Here is a 6,000-nt window from a genome sequence, read left to right on the forward strand (position 1 = left end):
TCCCAGTCAGCCATGTCTTTATATTAACTCCAGTTTTTACTGTGTGCCCCCAAATTTCTCCTTCATTAGAAGTTTCCAGCCTCTAGGGCTATTATCCACTTATTAACAAATTAAGTACATCTCACTTTGAGTTTGTTATCAACTTGCTTCCTACCATGACATCTACTGAAGGGAAGGACCCACAGCCACCCTAGGGCTTTCCAGGGATTGCAACTTCTCTCCCTTCATTCCTACAGTTTTCAGAGGAGAGGGAGGGCAAAGGAGATGAAGTCAGCTCGTGGAACCAGCCGGAAGGCTTTTCTGTAGAATGGCTTCTCCGTCCTCTCCTGGCCTCCTCCCTTTCCCCCAAGCAGTGACATCTTCACAGAGGCTTCTAATTACCTTTACTCAGAACAGATATTTTTTCTAAATTATATTCTACGAGGAAAAATTATATCTGTAGCAGTGAAATGTTTAAACTTTACAAGACAAGACCATGATCAGAAAGTATAATTTAGATACTCTGCAAGTATCTGCATAAGTATTAATAAAACAGAGACCATTTGTGTCTTTTCCATGCTATATGCCTAGAGGGCTTCTTCTAAAGAACTTATTTATCTCTTGAGATGTGGGGGCTCACACACTTGACAGATTTTTTTTTTTTTTCTTTAAGACAGAGTCTCACTCTGTCCCCCAGGCTGGAGTGCAGTGGTGTGATCTCTGCTCACTGAAATCTCTGCCTCCCGGGTTCAGGCAATTCGCCTGCCTCAGCTCCTCCCCTGAGTAGATAGGATTACAGATGCTTGTCACCACGCCCAGCTAATTTTTGTATTTTCAGTAGAGAGGGAGTTTCACCATGTTGGCCGCCTAGGCTGGTCTCGAACTCCTGACCTCAGGTGATCTACCTGCCTCAGCTTCCCAAAGTGCTGGGATTGCAGGCATGAGCCACCATACCTGGCCACTTGACAGATCTTGAAGATCCACTAGAATGGATTTATCACATATAGCTCAATTTACTTTTGCAAAACTGTACAGAAGCTTGTCTGGACTGGCAGTCTCTTGTCCCAAGCAGACGTGTGGACAGTTCAAATTAGCCTTCACTTCAAATTACAGTAGTGACTACCCAGCATCTATAAAACCATAATTCACAAAGCATAAATGTAAAGCAAGTCTTTTATTATTTACACATCACACATAACCCTTGGTACCAATATGTGCTAATGTTTTACAACCTCAAATTGCATATTGTGCTGTATCTCAGTGTCGGGTACCTACTGATTGCTGGTTCCTCTCCCTTTCTCTCCCCTCTATATTAACTCTCTGCTGAATACTCATTCACCTATGTGCATGTTCATTCATAGAGAAATATTTATATACATAGTCACATATGTGTGTGTATTTTACGTTCACTTTGATTCATTTTATATGTGAAAATGAACATATAATCACATGGGTAGGATACGGGGGAAAAAATAAGCTACTCCCTAAGGAAAGTGTGATCAACAGGATAAAATGAAATTAGTGGAAATTGGCCTGTTCCCTAAAGAAAATAGACAATCAGATAGACAGATACAGATATACAGATACAGACACACACATGTGTGCACACACACTAATATATGCAATCATATCAGATGCAATGAAATATCATTTTAATGACTTTTATATACACAAGAAAATATAAGGTAACTGAAAGTAAAATAAAGATAAATTTTATGTTAAAATATAAAATATATATTATGTAAAATAAAACAAACATTCATGAGCCTACCCAACTTGAAACTTGGATACTGGCCATCAACCATGGGAACTCTGTAATGATTCATTCCATTTCCATTTCCCTATTTCCCCTCCCTAGATATAACAACTATTTTGAATTCAGGAATTTTTTTCCCCTTCATTATTTTGTTTTTCTTTTTTTCCTTTTTTTTTCTTCTTTTTGAGACAGGTCTCACTCTGTCACCCAGGTTGGGGGTTCAGTGGTGCCATCTTGGCTCACTGCAACTTCTGCCTCCCAGGTTCAAGTGATCTTCCCACCCCAACCTGCCAAGTATCAGGGCCACATGTGTGTGCCACCATGCCTCGCTAATTTTTGTATTTTTGGTAGAGATGGGGTTTTACCATGTTGCCCAGGCTGGTCTTGAGCTCCTGAGCTCAAGCGTTCTGCCTGCCTTGGCCTCCCAAAGTGCTGGGATTACAGGCGTGAGCCACCACACCCAGTCTCTTGTTTTTCTTTATAGCTTATGCACATATGTAGGCCCTATAATAATATATTGTTTAATTTGCATTTTATAAAAATGAAATCTAACAAGTATTTTGGGGCTTTTTTTTGTTCCTTCATGCTTCTAAGGTCTATGTTATTATTCACGCAGATGTATTTGTAGTTAATTCACTTTCATTACTGTACAGTATTCCCTTGTGTAACTATATATAATTTATTTATTCCACTTTTGGGTTATTTCCTGCTGGTATAAATACTCACATATAGGTCTCCTAGTACACAAGAGGAAAATGCGTATTTGACTTTACATGATAATGTCAAATTATTTTCCCAAGTTATACAATTTTCTCTCCTATCATCTTTACACAGGAATTTCCATGTTACCCATTCTCACCAAAACATGGGATTGCTAGATTTTTAAATTTTTGCCAGTCATGTGAGTATAAACTGGTATCTCATCGTGGTTTTCCTTTATCATATTTTAATCAGTTTTCTTAAGTGTCTTACTTTCAAATCAATGAATATAGGAATCTAAAAGGGGACAACATTTTGATGGACAGATAAAAGTGGTAGAGACAATAAAAAGTTTAAAACTAGAATTTTTGAAGTTTACCTATAAGGTTCTTTGATTTTCTACAGTTTTCTTCTACAATATAGAATCTTACCTTCTTTTCTTTAGATGACTTTGTTGCTTTTCAAATCCATGCCAACCAAAAGAAAGATTCAAGTTGGAAGCACACGAACTCGATGGTGACATGAAGGACCTCTGGGCTTCAGTATGTGCTGTCCCTTCGTCATTTTCACTTAGTGGGTACACACTGGGGCTGGTTTCTGTAGGAAGGGTGTGTTTGCTGCTCTGAGGCCCCAGAGTGCAACCTCTGGATTCAGGGCTGGTAGTTGCAGTGATTCCCTCTATATTAATATAGCTGATATCCAAATCGCCAACCTGGAAGTTGAAAGAAAAACATTTCCTGAGTAAAAGCAGGTAAGATTGGCCTAGCTAAGAATTAATAAAATTTTCCCAATTTAAAAAACTTCTGGCCAAGCGTGATGGGAGGCTGAGGCTGGCAGATCACTTGAGGTCAGGAGATCAAGACTAGCCTGGCCAACATGGTGAAACCCTGCCTCTACTAAAAATACAAAAATTAGCCAGGGTGTGGTGGTGGGCGCCTGTAATCCCAGCTACTCAGAGATTGAAGCAGGAGAATGGCCTGAATGGGAGGCAGAGGTTGCAATGAGCAGATACTGCACTAGTGCGCTCTAGCCTGGGTTACAGAGTGAGATTCCAGCTCTAAAAAAAAAAAAAAAAAAAAAAAAAAAAAAAAAAAAAAAAAAAAAAACTTTCTACCTTATTTCTTTTTTTTTTTTTTTTGTTTATTCTTGTTGTATGTAAACAAAATTACTGTATATGTTTTTGTCCACATGGCAGCTATCCTATAATTCACAAAAAGGAAGACCAACTGAGTATTTTATAAAGTTGTTCCTTTATTACAAAACCAGAAGCTGATTATGCCTCTAACATTTTATGAACCACTGACTCAAAACAAGGGGGAAATGTTTTAAATACTTGAGGAAAAAAACTAAAGACTATACAGCTTTATTCAAAAAGTAGCTCATAGGAATCTGGGTACCAAGGTAATAGTGGTCACATAAAGCTGAGTCTGACAAAAAGCAACACCAAACAAAAAGAACAAATAAAGTTACATAAAGTGCACGTAAGTAGCATCATTAGAAGAAAGAAAATGCCCAAATTTTAAATTACCTGTAAATAATAAAATCAACAGCAAGTCCAGCAGGCAAGCCCTCGTGCTCCTGCTGTAAGACTCTGTGGAGGGTAAGGGGAGTCGGGAAAATCTGAACGGCAGAGAAAGGACGGAACTTCTGGAGGTCGTAAGACTTACTTAAAAATCCTCCCCAGAAAGAGAAAGCCCAACCCACATGCATGAAAGAGTCCTAGCTGATCAAAGCACCTGCTCTAAGAAAGGCATACTTTTAAGTACTCATGATTTGAGGTGGCGGTCATCAAAAGACATCATGTCTAGGGTGAGGACAGTAAAAAGGAAGAGAGTAACACCATTTGGAGATAGAGCAGTGAAAGGAAAAAAGAAGCAAAAGGGGAAATGCTAGAATCCTAAATCATCGGGCATCATCATAATTTATTAAAGCAAAAACCGTTAATGAATGCTTAATTAATGGGTGAAAGTCTAATGAGCAACAGGGTATTTACAAGGGCTTAAAATATCTCCTGACATGATACTTAATAATTTTTTAAAAAACAGTAATTTTACTAAAAAAGGAACTTGGCAGATGAAAGATACTAATAAAATCACCAGTAATGGGACAGATTGATGTCCTATGCCTCCTGAAACAATGCACTGAGGAGCACCCATCATCACTTCCATAGTATTCCTGCTACACATGCCTAACCTGAATCCTATTATGAGGAAATAACAGATAAACCAAAACTGAAAGACACTCTAGCAAAACACAAGAACAAAAACACCAGTCTGTATTCTTTTAAAATATCAGCATCATAAAACACAAAGACTGAGGAACTGTCCCAGATTAAAGGAGACTACAGAGACACAACAACTATATGCAACACATGTAATGGAATTTTCTTCTGCAACAGAGAGCATTATTGGGACAACTCGCTAAAATTGAATAAGGTCTGGAGATAGCTAATAGTATTGTATCAATGATAACTTTATGATTTTGGTAACTGTACTGTGCTTATGTAAGAAACTATCCATGTTTTTAGGAAGATACACCATGAAAGATTAAGGGGTAAAGGGGCACCATATTTTTCATTTATTCTCAAATGGTTAAGAAATATTTATAGAGATAATTTAACTATTTGCATGCACACATAACCACCCACTCAGGGAATGACAAAGTAGAACGTAGTAAAATATTACCACTTGAGGAATTTGAGTAAAGTGTATATAGGGATTCTCTGTACTGAAATTATGAAACAAATGTTTTTTTCAAAGTAGTTTATATGACAGAAATTTTCAAAGTGACTTTCATCATGTGAATTTTCTCAACAGGAAGGTGATAACCTTGAAAATTAATAGGAAACATTAATATAAGCTAGTAATGTTTTTAGGTTTCCTTGCCAGGTTGAGGAAGATAAAGAAAATTAGATAAGATTATTTTCAGATATTGCCAGAAAGCATTTTAAATATGCAGAATTTGAACTCCTTACATTGTCCTTGCTATTCAAATAGATACAGGGGCAATTAAAAAAAAGTACTATGCTAATATAATGGACTTTGTGATTTTGTTGCAGATTTAGTTTTATTTCTCAATTTTCAATTCACAACTTGGCAATCTGCTGTTTCCATTTGTTGAATTAACTTGTTTGAGTTCTCTCTAAATGCATACTTCACTTTTTCTTTTTGGCTTCACATCATTAAAGCAATACTTCTTTCACCCAGAATATTCCAAAATAAAAATTATATCTTGGCCGGGTGTAGTGGCTCATGCCTGTAATCCCAGTACTTGGGAGGCCAAGGTGGGCAGATCATTTGAGGCCAAGATTTCAAGACCAGCCTGGCCAACATGGCAAAACTCTCTCTTCTAAAAATACCAAAATTAGCCAGGTGTTGTGGCACACACCTGTAACCCCAGCTACTCTGGAGGCTAAGGCACAAGAATTGCTTGAGCCTGGGGGGTGGAGGTTGCAGTGAGCCAAGATGGCACCACTGCACTCCCGCCTGGATGACAGAGCAAGACTCTGTCTCAAAAACACAAAAAGGAAGGAAGGAAGGAAGGAAGGAAGGAAGGAAGGAAGGAAG

At 37.9% G+C, this 6,000-nt stretch overlaps 1 protein-coding gene across 2 annotated transcripts in view; it reads right to left on the reverse strand.

Annotated features, from left to right (window-relative positions):
- The window catches only part of ARHGEF28 (Rho guanine nucleotide exchange factor (GEF) 28), a 328,572-nt gene that overhangs the window by 93,424 nt on the left and 229,148 nt on the right, over window positions 1–6,000 (reverse strand). For both annotated transcript variants that reach the window (XM_011996705.1, XM_011996714.1), the window contains one exon: window positions 2,866–3,146. In XM_011996705.1, the coding sequence (XP_011852095.1) occupies window positions 2,866–3,146 (281 nt within the window). The remainder of the gene's footprint in view (window positions 1–2,865; window positions 3,147–6,000) is intronic.

Source organism: Mandrillus leucophaeus, unplaced genomic scaffold, assembly GCF_000951045.1.
Source record: "Mandrillus leucophaeus isolate KB7577 unplaced genomic scaffold, Mleu.le_1.0 Scaffold114, whole genome shotgun sequence".
NCBI classification, from domain to species: domain Eukaryota; kingdom Metazoa; phylum Chordata; class Mammalia; order Primates; family Cercopithecidae; genus Mandrillus; species Mandrillus leucophaeus.